This window comes from Rhipicephalus microplus, chromosome 4 (genome assembly GCF_043290135.1).
Source record: "Rhipicephalus microplus isolate Deutch F79 chromosome 4, USDA_Rmic, whole genome shotgun sequence".
NCBI classification, from domain to species: Eukaryota; Metazoa; Arthropoda; class Arachnida; order Ixodida; family Ixodidae; genus Rhipicephalus; species Rhipicephalus microplus.
This window is the reverse complement of record NC_134703.1, coordinates 156287102-156299676: the sequence shown is the minus strand read 5'-3', so window position 1 is coordinate 156299676 and position 12575 is coordinate 156287102. Positions and strand designations below refer to the sequence as shown.

The following is a 12575-nucleotide window of genomic DNA, read 5'->3' as shown; positions in this document are numbered from 1 at the left end:
ATTGCGGCTGGTAGATATCGCATGTTTGGGCACAGCGTGATAACAGTGATGACCGAAGAAAACAGAAGACACATAGATGAGCGCTGACTCTTTGTGGTCACTGCAGATGATCATGGTCAGTTACGCCTGGGTAGAGATGCGAAGTGCGGGAAAAAATAGGAAAATTCCAGAAAAACTGTTTATTTTTTGGTTTTCTTTCCGCACAGTCGGAAAAATTGGCCAAAATTTCCGTGCGTAAACCATACATAATGAAGCTTAGGCAACACCGAGCGTTGAACGTAAAAACCAAACATCGCACATCAAAGCACGTTGGATATCTTGCTGCTTTGCTTGTATGAATTCATTGTACTCCTATTATTTTGTTGTTATTATCGCCGCAATGCTTTATATGTGTTTATTGTAACCTTTTTTTTGTATTCACCTATACCCACTCCAGCCTAAGGTCTTAAGATCAGACCGGCAGTATTGTAATAAATAGATAAAATATATACCAAAACACCAAATAACGGCTGACAACTCACCATTGACATCGCATAAAGTAAGCTTCAGGGTCTCCTTAAATTGTCGGTAGCTTCATCGTTCGGGGGGGCGTCGTGATGGACGTGATTTTTGATGTTTTGGTACCCATTATTGTTTACTTTTAAGTTTCCCTCGTACACTTCTGCGACCTGCGGTAGAAGCCTGGACTCGCTGTCTGTAAGCACTGTAACACCAGCTGCATTTTTGCCAATATGACATCTTAACATGATGAAGAAACCTACAGATGAAGCCAGTGATACTCACTCAGACTAAGAATTGGAACTTCATTTTTTTATAATGCTAATCAATGTTTCCATAGTTGAAGTCACAACAAAATTATCGTTTCCACGCTCTTTTCTCTGTCTGCCGTAACAGTTCTACGAAGCTGCACCTATTTACGGAGGGCTAAATAAGCTCGTGGTGACGCTTCTGGCCCGCTTTTCATCTTTTAAATGCTGTATTCGTTTGTAAAAAGTGAGAAAGCATTTCAACGTTCTTATTTACATAATGAAAGTTGTTGCTTTTGAAACTCGGCAGTCAAGACATATCATATGGCAATACATTAGTGTTGTATGGCAAAAAAGTTTTATCTTTCATTTTTTTTCAAAATTTCAGAAGAAACGTGAAAGAAAAAACGTTTTTTTAACTGTTGTAACTTTCTGTAAATTTTCCATCTCTATGTCTGGGTAGTTTCTAATGTGTGAACCGTCCAACCACTCACTCTTTGTATAGCTTACTTGGTGTGGCCCCTGTGTGCCTACACTTAAGCCTCGCACTATTGCATCGGTCAACATGACTCTTCGCACTAAACGACACCTGTATACGCTTTGCTTTTGGAGCAGTTACTTCTAAGCAAAATCCCTCGGGGCGAATCTCACTAGAAATGAGGAGGGCTTATAATATTTCTTTGTTTGCACCCACTTACATTTCTCACTCGTGGACAGCGTTAATGTTTTTGCTTTTTTTGCACAACTACGAATCCCAATATCGAAGTTTATGTAAAACGAGCAGTATAACGCCTCTATAGCGTTAAGAACGCATTTGTAATTTTAGAATGGCGTTCTATTTGCGTCATTATCAAATGTATGGAATGAAGCCGGCATCAACGGCCTCACTTCAGAAGTCGTTGAACTCCGTTTTCCAAGCACGCAAAGCTGAGCGAACGAGGCCGAGTAGCGTCTCTAGAAGGACATATTCAGTTCAATATTAGGCAGACGATGAAGAGCAATGCTCGGGCCTTCGCTGCCCGAAGGAGATAGTACGAATCATCTCTGCGTCTCCATTGGTTGCTCACCAAGTTGAGGACGGGGTGCACTGAGAGAGAAACTGCAAAGACATACGAGTTGTTGGGAACATATCATGTAGAGGTGGTAAGCTTCTTCTAAATGGAAGCAGAGGGACCACAGACCTGAAGCTCGACAGGCTTCGCTTTCCCTTTGCCTCGACTGCTAAGCTAGCGACGCACTGGAAGGAGTGAATAATGTTTCTTTTATTTTTTGTGGGATGTGCAACTTTTAGGTAGCCGTACCATGGCAGTCGCCTTGCAGCTTCCATATAATCCAGTCGGTCTTGCTCCTCCTGTTCTAGTGCCCCGTGTAGTTCAGGAGCGTTAACTAATTGCCGCATCTTATCGCACACTATCTCCGCCTCAAAAATACGAGCTGTACACGCATCTGTTGCTTGAGTTTAAGGGAACTCTTTTTTAATCGCAGCCCTCATTAATTCACGCACGTTGTCAATGTGTTTGCTAAAGTCATTCTCATATTTTTTTACCTTGTGATTTTGCTGCCTGACACACTGTCGAAGAGCCCTTTCTAATTATGCGGGTGCAGAAAGGAAATCGGAAAGTTTTGCATGCGGATTTATAATAAAACCAACAAAAGATTGTAGCTTGACACCTCGCTTTAAGTGTCGAGCCTTCTGGGATACAGCCATCGAGGCAGTCACACGTCGGAAGATCTGAGTTGTGTTTTTATTGTGGTGAATCTGTCGTTCGGGCCTTAACATCATGACTGCACTGCCAGCTGCATTCTCCATATGTCTCCGCTAGAAAATGTGCCTATTAGTTTCTGACCAAATTCGTCCAACTGATTAAAAGTTATTCCCTGGTTATTATAGCACGTCGTCACTCCCTTTTGGGGTGGGAAGTAGACACAGTGCACTACTGCTTCCATTCATTTCCTTCGGTGGCCACCCTCAATGGTCAAGCTAATGTTCTGTGTCTTCAGTAGCATCTTCGTCGAAAGCAGTCAGCCTGTGGTTCGTTCAACGTAAACTGCGCCGATAGAGCAGCTGCATTACAAGACTGGTGATTGAAGCTCATGATCATCAGATTGCGTGACAGGTTGTGTCGTGGGAGCCGAACAGGTTGTGCCGTGGGAACCGAAGGAGTGTATTTACGCACTGGATTAATACCCCTAAGCCTACTCGCTCTAGTCGAGGCAGCAGCACCTTGCGCCTCTAGCGATGTCTTAACGTACAGCACATTTCCATTAGTGAAATACGCCATTGATGTAAAGAACAGGAGTTCAAGAGAACCTTATTTAATAATGACCGGCATTCCAAAAACACGCGCACAAGTACGCCCATTGCCTTCTTCTCTCACGATGGGTGTATGCTATTACGTTTCGTCCTCCACAATATTGTTGTACGGAATATTTTTGCCTTCAAGTAGTCTCCTCAGAATTAAGGTAGCAAAACTCTGTGTTTTGTGTCATCACACAGATTTGTTCTTTCTATTTCCTTGAATGACACTTTTGCGAATCTCCATGAACTTAGGGATTTCATCCGGTGTATCCACTTGTCACCCTTTTTCACTTTTTGTTTTAAGGACATTGCGTTTTTATTTACTCTTTTCATTACCCTGTTTTGGTTGTGTTGAAGCAAAGCTGAGCGAAATGCATCGACGAGTAACGAAACAGGAGGACAGGACAAGTGGTGGGTTGTTACTCGTTCGTGCATTTTGCTCAGCTCAACTCCATTACCAGGCCGTACCAGCTTTGCTAATCTGCATTGGTAGCCATCTGTTTGATGTTTTCGTCCATGTGGTGTTCAACACTAAAGCTAAACTTGATAGTGAAACCAGACTCATAGAGAGCAGCGCCGTCAGATGTTGCTGAAGGGAATCCAGCGGATCATGTGATGGCTTGAGCATGCAGTGCATTTAATGGGATGGTATTTAGTTCCCCAACAGTAAAACGAAGCAGGTTAGTCCAATTGTAAGTATTGAAGCACTTTCAATTAAGCGGCGAACGATGATAGCTCTTAAAAAATTGGGACATCCCACATACAGTAGGAATAAATTATATGCGAAGCACGAATGAGGAATGTTAATATGTCACTTTAAAGTCAGCACAACGTTACGAGGCAAAAATAAATTAAGCCGTGCATGACTTCCATGCCTTGAATATTTTGTTCAGACGTGTCATTTACCTTCGTCATCTATTTACGTCACCTGATACCAAATTTGGTATATGTAAAGCTATCGAAACGGCCACGAGCGTGCTATGAGCGTAGCATGTAGTCAAGTTTTACATGACTTGCGTGCCATGGTGATCATGTTTGGACGTGTCACGTAATACCAAACTTGGTATATGTGGGGCAAGCGAAACGGCCGCGAGGGCATCATGAGCGTTGTATGTTGTGATGTTCTTACATGACACGCGTGTCATGATTATCATGTTTGCGCCAGTCATATACCTTCGTGATACATTGACGTGTCTGGAGGCGGAAATGTTGTAGGCCCATGTGCTCAGATTTGGGTGCACGTAAAGAACCAGAGGTGGTCGAAATTTCCGGAGCCCTTCACTACAGCGTCTCTCATAATCATATCGTGGTTTTGGGACGCTAAAACCCCCCAAATCAATCAATCAATCATTGACATCTCGTAACACCAAATTTGGTATATGTGGAGATAGCGAAACTGGTGTGAGCGCATCGTGAGCTTGGCATTTGTCACGTTTTTACATGACACGCATCTGATTATTATCATGTTGCTCGCATCACATACCTTCGTCATGCATTCACTCCCCGTAATACCAAATTTGGTATATGCGAAGCTAGCAAAACGGCCGCGAGCGCATCATGAATGTGGCATGTAGTCATGTTGTGACATGACACGCATGTCATGATTTTAACGTTGGGGTATGTGTCTTGCGTTCACCATGCAGTCATATCATACCAAACCAGCTTTGCAACATGTCATGTGAACGAAACCACCGCAAGAGTAGCACTACCATGAAATGTAAATCATTATGTTCATGACATACATGTCATCATTTTCATGTTATAACTATATATTCTGCTTGTCATACAGTCATGTTATGCCATACCGATTGTGGTATCGATACTATTATTGAAACGGTCAGGAAAGCAAAAAGGCGTAGGCGGCTAGGAACCCTATGGCATCCACATCGAGTAAGCTGAAATGCATGGCACGTAAATGCTGTAAGCACTTGTGGTGTTAAACTGAAAACCGGAAATCTGGAGCACCGACTGTTACTAGCTGGCTGCTTCGCATGAAATCGGTTCTCACGTAGGGTTTTGCGATTTTTTCTCTTTTCCCCATTTCATTCTATCGTTCCCTTTTCCTTTCGATGTTTTTCTTTCTGCTTTTACCTGACGTCGTTTTCCCACTTTTGATTTTTCTTTCGTTCTTGGTACCTCTCCTTTGTCTTTTTTCCTTAACTATTTCCATTTCTACTCCCTGTGGTCGTTCGTACCTCCTCCTTTAACGCCTCGACACCGTCACAGCCAAATCTGTCCTCCTCAACCAAGCTAATTTCCCTTCCCTAACATTTCATCATAATATAACTTACACGGCTATGCTGCACTCTCCTAAGTGGCTCCATTGCTGAGTGGTCAAGACTTTCACCTTCCAGTTGTGGGTACGTTCTCCTTTGTTTTGTTTCTCTTAATCCCGAGGACTAATTAGGCTCTCATCTTCCCAGACATATCGACGCCCTCATACATCACCTAGCACTCTAAACTGCTTACACAAAGCAATCTTTATTTCGGATTTTAGCGTGTAACAACGTCAGCATGATCGAGCAGCCATTAGGACGAGGATGTATATCACCTTTTAATTGCTCAGCTGTCCGAAACACGACACATACTGATAGAAACTCGACTAGAAACTCTACACACTAGGTTGCGATGAAACGTTCACTCAGCTGTCCGAAACACGACGCATACTGATAGAAACTCGACAGGGAACTCTACACACTAGGTTGTGATGGAACGTTTACGCTAAAGAAAATACTAGGTCGTTGCACATCTAGAATAAACTGCAAAGCGATGAAAGTGCTGCAAAGGTTTTACGAATACACAGAAATTGGTGGCCAGTACTGAGCGGACGAGACTGAAAGTGTTCATTACGGATATATGTTAGTCTTCCCAAACTGAGAACTTCTGGACTCACTGGTGTAGGACTGTATATGCATGTTTGTTATTTTGTGTCTTCATTCTTCATTCGTAACAATCAAGTGAGAAGGTGTAGCCGTCAGCAAGTAATGACAACTTAGGTGTTGATTTTTTATTTCAATAAAAGAAGCACTTCTCCTTGGCGCTAGCGCGCACTAGATAGGCTGTACATGGAGCGTTGCGCCATGTGACGACCACGGTCTGCTACGGCCTACTTCAGCGCCCGAGAACATACGTCATCCGCACTGTTATGACTAGCTCACATTAAGCATTCCGGCCACCGAAACGGCACTGAATCCGATTCAGTAGTGCCGAGATCTGCCGAAAGGGCCCCCTCCCCGCCGATTGCTGTCGGCCCAGTTTTCGCGGTGTCTGCCGCCGAATCGCTCGCCGCGAAGCGATAAGAGCCTTGTTCAAGGAATTTAAAAAAAAAATGCTGGGCAAGCCCGACTCGCTTGACATGGCGCAGTGCACGCAACTGAAAGTTGTAACCAACGGGAGTATAATCCGCTCTTTGCAGTAGCCTCCTTCACGTCCCGGTCTCGTGGTAGAGGTAGCAGTTGGCGTGACCGAGCTTCTCGCAATCTTGCAAAGCAAGACAATCCTACCAACGCCGCTGGCGTCGAAGATTTTTAAGTGTGAATACACTTTATAAGCGACCCAAAACCATCCAACGCCGTCGGCGGCGTCCGCAGTCTTCTCTCTATCTTTAAAAGAAAGAGGACTTGGCGGGCCGCAGCGCGACGCTCTATCGAATAAGCCACGGACGCGACGCTGATATCGGTGTCAGTAACGCGCCTTATACCCCCTCCCCCTTCGCTCGCTCCTCCGCTCTCCTCGCTCGCTGCAGCTGCGCGCGCGCCCCTCTCTCTCGCGCGCCCGCCTTCTCTCTCAGTCTCCCGTCGAGAGTGGGTCGTGAGGGGGAGTAAAGTTAAAATCCGTTGGCATTCGCCAGTGAGTTAACGTAAACTCCCCCGTGTGATCACATTGCGATTCCCAGGAACCGTTACACCGTAAAGGCACCATAGTGTGATTAATAAATATAATAGTGCAAATTAATAAATACCCCTCATAGCATCACCCCGTGTATTCGCACTTAACCATGTTCACCCTCGGGGAAATGCTTGGGAGTCGTTTGTGCTCACCGTGCATTGCAAGACAGCGGCTTTCAAGCAAGTAAGCAGTACGTTCGCCCCGAGGTAGATAGTACATTCGGCGGCGTGGGGCACGTCCAGTGCGAACGCTGTGTGTTTCGGTGGCAGGAGAATTCTGCTCGCTCCAGAAGACGAATTCTTCAGTGTTCGGCCAGTATGAGCGGGTGATAGAGCGATAATTGAACAGTACACTTAATCTTTACTTTCTTTGTTTTTAATATTTCTCCAGTTTTCACTGTTTCACCCGCTTAGTGCCGTGTTAACGATAGGTTTCACAGTTGTCAAGTTACATGCAGCAAACTATCTTAACTTTTCATCAAACTCGCGTTCTTATTGAAGTACGCAAGTTTCCGACATTTAGCTAAGAAAGTGGCCTGAGTGACATTAACAACCCATAGTACTTGATTTTATCCTACATGTGTACCGTTTATGTCCATTGCGTAGAGGCAATGGGACCGCAAATATTTCAAAAGGATATGGGAAGACGTTTCAACGAACATACGTCTGTTGTTAAGCAAGTGGAATGGCGCACTGTCACTTATGCTGTGACTAAATCAGCAACAAAAAAATGAAGGTGCGTGTTTGATCACGATCAATATCTGTACCAACTTACTTGAAACGGTGATGTAAGCCGTTCCATGCTCTTGTAGTCTGGCCACAACATGATGTCTGCGACCAAGACAATTGCGGCGATATGGGCATGGTCAAAATCGTTTTCAGCATGGTTTCACTCAGAACGCTGTTTCGGCGAGAAAAATTTCTTTTTCTCTTTCTATTCGACTGATAAGCCTTTATTCAACACATACACATTCTACCATCAAAGCAACTGAATTTACACTTTTTTCGAGTTTAATATTGTCCCTTCTTAAATAAATAAGATTGAGGTAAAACGGTAAAAAGTAGAAGACGCATGAAATAGCTCGTTCCTGTTCACCTGCGTCACATAAGCTGTGCTGCGCTTTAGCGTTCAACTATAGTAGTCGATCTCTACAGCATCACTTCGTATTTTTTCTTCGTACGCTGCATCTACATCATCGATTTGTGGAGGTTGTTCCGTTTCCCCTTTAGGGTTGTCCATGTTTGACACGCTGTCATCAATTAAGAGTCTGGCGGAGCTTTTAGGCGTTGACTCAGAAACTCCAGGAACACGCTCTGCCGCATTTGTAGTAGCTAAGGTTTCGGATCCCGCAGCCACTGCATCGCTTGGCTGTAAAGCTGTATTCTCCCCTAGAGTACTTGATCCGATGGCACTTGAATCATCTTGCTGATCCCGCTCAGATTCAGGTTTTATAGTAGTTATGTATACTTTGTTTTTAAAAGGCGCAGCATCTGCTTCTGTAACTGCAGACCTAACTGCGATCTCTTCCATGCCTTCTTTATCAGCCTCATCATTTGAGGCAGTTGACAAGGGCTTCGTGTGAACGGAGTTTTCCGTCAGTGCTGTCCTTGGAGGATCGATTGTCTCAAGTGTATCATCCAGTTGCACTCGAGGTTCTGACCCAGATTCTGATGAAAGATCATTTGCTAAAACCACCTGCTCCACAGCCATTTCTGTTGATTCTGATTCGAGGGGTTCCATCTCCAGCGCTGATTTCGGCTCCTTAGCTTGTTCGGTAGTCTGTGCCTGGATCTCGGCTGATTTTGGTGTTGGCTGTGGTTCAGGCTGGCCAAGCTCTGTGACAGATTCTTCTGTGTTGGAAGCATCATCAGTGATTTTTGGTGTAGCTTCATTGAGGCTTAATTCAGATTGCTGTGTGAGCTCCAGCTGCGCTTGTGTTTCACTTTGGTCCGGCGCCAGTGTTATTGCATGCTCTGTGGCTGCTGGTTCTAATTCAAGTGCCACTTGTTTTGCCTGAGGCTCAATTTTCGGTTCTTCTTCTGTTTGTTTTGGCTCATGAGGCTTTTCTGTAAGTTCATATGGACCTTCCAGAGGTTTTTCAGAAGTTTCCAGTTCTACCCCAGATGCCGCATCGTTCACAGAATCCAACTTTGTTATGTCACGTGAGGATTGTTGCTCCTCGACAATCTCAGAAGGCTGACGCGAGGATTCGGCGAGCTCCTCCATGTCCTCCGACTCAAACTTTACTGTTGCGGCAGTAGGCTCTGGTTCGGTTGCCGATGACTCCGGTGCCTTCCACACAGTTTGCTGCAATTCTGCTTGTGTCGTGTCATCAACGGCTTCAGACTTTTGATTTGAAGATTGTAACTCATGTTCTTCTTGCTGATTTGTATGGTTTAGTTCCACGCGTTGAGCGTCGGTTAACTGGGATTGAATGTCATCTGATGGCAGCGCTGGTTCTGGTCCTACTTGTTCATCTGTGGGAAGTGGCTCGGGCGTTTGAGGAGGGGATGTGTGAGACAACGGTCGTTCTTGCTCGCCTCCAGTTTCCACTTGGTCAATAACAATGTGTGCATTCTCTTTTATCACAGCGGGCGTTTCCTCTGACTGTGGCTTCAAAGCAGTTACGATCGCATTTGCTTCACTAGTGGGCTCTAGTTCTTGATAAAGTTGAGTAGCATCTTCACTTGCTTCTGGATCACGTTTAAGTTCAGTCTTCTGTCGCGAAGGCTTCTGCTGCGAGTCAGGTGCAGCCACTATGAGGAGATTTTGGCCGTCCGTAGGCACAGATGACGCAACGTTTTCTTGTGGCTCCTGTTCGGTTGGATTTTCTGTCGGTTGTGGCTGGAGTGCGGAGGCTGTAGGTGTCTCATCCATTGATGCTAAGGCACTTCCGTGGTCATCACGTTTTTGATCTTCTTCTTGGAAAGGCTGTGGCTGTGGTGTACCGAATGACTCAGCAGGCCCCGTCACTGCTTTGACACCTTTGTCATTGGAACGTGCTTGTATTAGAGTATCTAGCCACTCAGATGGCACATGCGTGGAATGCAATTGGAACTCTACTGCTGCCTTAGGTTGCTCTGTTTGGGATTCTGGAGTGATCTCTTCTGGCACTTGTGTAGGCTGAGGAGCTGCATTGTCCTCTGGTTTTGGATTTTCCTCCACATGCACATGACTAGCTTCAGGCGCAGCGACAGGGAGATATGTTGTCACTTGTTCAGGGTACTGCTGGAGTTCGAAACAATTGGCTCGTTCCGGATAGTCACAGACTTGAAGCTCATAATTGTATTGCAAATGACCTGGGCAAACGAACAGTAGAGGCGTGCCCTGTAGGAAAAGAAAAAGAAAATTACGGGCTTGTATTGATTAGTGACTTAGATTAATGGGATAAAGAGAGAATGTAAAAGATTTTCGCAGTTTTTACATGATGGAATGTTTTTCTGGTCGTGACTGAGTTGTCTGCAAAACAAATGGTGAATTGTTGCATGTTTTTGGTAAAGTTCTATAGATCTAATTACTGTATGTGCTAGGTAGATGAAGTCTTTCGAAGCAGCTCTCATGTTTACTGTAATTTCGCTATTCATAGCAGCAGAGACGATTGACACCTTGGTAAGCTAATGGCAATAGGTGTGCGGACCATCACACAGGTAGCGAGGTGCATTGGGCATCTTGTCTCATGTTAGAGCATTAAGATACTCGACTGTTGTGGTTTAAATATGCAGATTTAAATATGATTAGTAGGAGAGATCAATTGTAGTATAAACACTTTAATAGGCATTTTTTCAAGCAAATCAGTAAACTGTGGCTGCTGTAAACGCGCAATGATACGTCGTAAACGCGCTTAGGCTACAGTAGGGCGTCCCCGTGCCAGGACTTCTGAAATCAGGTGAATTTGACGAGGTGCAACGTATGACATGCCTAAAGCAGTCATAAACATTTATGTTTAGTAAGTACAGTTTCTCTACAATTTCTATTTTTTTACGTTTCTCTGTGTCACTGATGAACCATTTATGTGGTTCAGGATCATCACCGCTTTCATCTATTTGGGCACCAGTATGTTCCAGAGCATAAACTCAATAAAACGATACAGTTCCGTTTCCTCGGTGAAGTTAAGGAATTGATAATAGCATTCGCTGATCCATTCAAAGTCAATGTCTTCTGACACTGCCAACGAGCACAAGTTCAGGTTCCTAGACTGAGACATCATGCGAGAGAATATAGTTGGCATTCAGCAAGACCAACTACACTGATACCTGCGGTCAGTGTGGATCTGTTAGAACTTGCTGAACTGAGTAGGCTGAGAAATCGGCCTTTACTCTTGCGATGCCCTCCACAATGGCCACTGTAATTGCAAGCAGCTAAAATCGCCATTGACAATTACGGAAATGAGCGAATCTGGTCGGAATCTGTACAAATACTGGTTAATATGCATGGTAAGCTTGCGGTTCTTATCATCTGGGCGCTTGCGCACTCCTTTCCCTGACAAGGAGGCAGCGAACAGCATGTCTCGAGGACTCACAAGGCGAACCATCTGGCTGAGGCTGGGAGGAGACGGGATGGTTAGCTAGAGATAAATTGCCAATACTCTGGGGAGGGCCCGTTTTCTCCCGCGCACTTACCATGGAGCAGGCAGTGGCAATGCACCTCCTCCAAAATGCTATGTATCCAACCCCGTCTTACGTATAGTCGCTCATGCAAGAGCGGCATCCATGCAATCATCACTCATGAATCTCTTTTTCTACTATGTGCAGCTTTCCATGATACTTGATCCGTGGCTTTCTCAGTCTCTTGGCGCCCCGCCGCAGATGTCTAATGGCTAAGGTACTCGGCTGCTGACCCGCAGTTCGCGAGATTGAATCCCGGCTGCGGCAGCTGCAATTCCGATAGAGGCGGAAATGTTGTAGGTCCATGTGCTCAGACTTGGGTGCACGTTAAAAAACCCCAGGTGGTCCAAATTTACGGAGCCCTCCACTACGGCGTCTCTCATTATCATATGATTAAACATCTTTAAACTATATTATCTAGTTATGAGTTATCTGGCGTTGGCTTAAAGCGCACTTGTGAAGGGCTCACCGGTGATCGCTTCAGTGCGAGTCCTTAGCGATTAGGGGCCTATGAAAAGTAATTTTAGATCAAACTTGGCGCTAGTGGACACAAAATGACGCCACTTGTATATTAGCTATAGCATCACATATGCTTTATATTTTTGTTTGGTCGGAAGTGTTCCCTCCTCACAGAGATGGCGCTAAACCTTATGAGCAGCTGATCAGCCGCCATTTTCTGAACGTATGAGCTTCTATGAAGCATTCGCTACCAGTTGTATATACCTTGGCTCTTATGCGACAGTATAAAAACCACATTGAGTCAGAGCGAGAGGGTTGCAACGCTCTCGCCTGTAGCCGAAAGTTGGAGCGAGCTGCCAAGAGTTGATCGAGAGACGCTCATTCGAGAGCAGCGTGAGGATCTCTCGATTGAAGCTCTAGTGGAAAGCCACAAAAACGCGGCACAAGTGCTGCCGAAGGAGCACTACGAGAAATCGGTGAAGAAGCGCGCTTTTGAAGTTGATAATCAGGTAATGCTGCTGCAGCCATCCAAAAGGAACAAGCTTGAGGTTCATCGGGAAGGGCCCGCCAAAGTATTAT

The 12575-nt window shown here is 45.0% G+C and overlaps 1 protein-coding gene across 1 annotated transcript in view; it reads right to left on the bottom strand.

The window, feature by feature from the left end:
- Nucleotides 1–7836: 7836 nt before the first annotated feature.
- LOC119172434 (uncharacterized) overlaps nucleotides 7837–12575 on the bottom strand; it is a 35116-nt gene continuing 30377 nt past the window's right edge. The window contains exon 3 of the mRNA XM_037423538.2: nucleotides 7837–10260. Coding sequence (XP_037279435.2) covers nucleotides 8062–10260 — 2199 coding nt within the window. The 3' untranslated portion in view covers nucleotides 7837–8061. The remainder of the gene's footprint in view (nucleotides 10261–12575) is intronic.